Source organism: Myotis brandtii, unplaced genomic scaffold, assembly GCF_000412655.1.
Source record: "Myotis brandtii unplaced genomic scaffold, ASM41265v1 scaffold97, whole genome shotgun sequence".
In the NCBI taxonomy this organism is placed as follows: Eukaryota; Metazoa; Chordata; class Mammalia; order Chiroptera; family Vespertilionidae; genus Myotis; species Myotis brandtii.
This window is the reverse complement of record NW_005372020.1, coordinates 7,600-8,083: the sequence shown is the minus strand read 5'-3', so window position 1 is coordinate 8,083 and position 484 is coordinate 7,600. Positions and strand designations below refer to the sequence as shown.

The 484-nt window shown below is 68.2% G+C and overlaps 1 protein-coding gene across 1 annotated transcript in view; it reads right to left on the bottom strand.

The window, feature by feature from the left end:
* RIMBP2 (RIMS binding protein 2) overlaps positions 1-484 on the bottom strand; it is a 6,762-nt gene that overhangs the window by 5,462 nt on the left and 816 nt on the right. The window contains exon 2 of the mRNA XM_014533359.1: positions 7-83. Coding sequence (XP_014388845.1) covers positions 7-83 — 77 coding nt within the window. The remainder of the gene's footprint in view (positions 1-6; positions 84-484) is intronic.

The following is a 484-nucleotide window of genomic DNA, read 5'->3' as shown; positions in this document are numbered from 1 at the left end:
CCTCACCTGTAGCGGGCCACACACAGGTGCACCTTCCCTGAGTACCTCTGCTTGGGGGGGTTGGCGTTCCGTTCATTGTCCATCTGGGGGACACAGGACACTCGGTTAGGACGCTGCGGCTTCCCGCTTCCCGCTTCCCGCGGGGGACACACAGGAACCCTCCGGGGGTCCCCGGGCCCTGCAGCCTCATTGGGGGGTCCCCGGGCCCTGCAGCCTCACGTGGGGGGTCCCTGGGAGATGCTGGCGCCCCCGAGGCCATGACGGAGCTGTGTGGGCTCCGGGTCCCGTGGGGGCCTCTGTAAAGCACTCCTGTGCCCGCCAAGCCTGGACGGGGGTGAGGACCTGCCCCACGTGATGTGAGGCACAGGGCGCTCGTTGAGCTGGGCCCTGCGAGGGTCCTTAGAAGACACAGAGAGCCCTGGCTGGTGTGGCCCAGTGGATAGAGCGTCGGCCTGCGGACTGAAGGGTCCCGGGTTCGATTCCG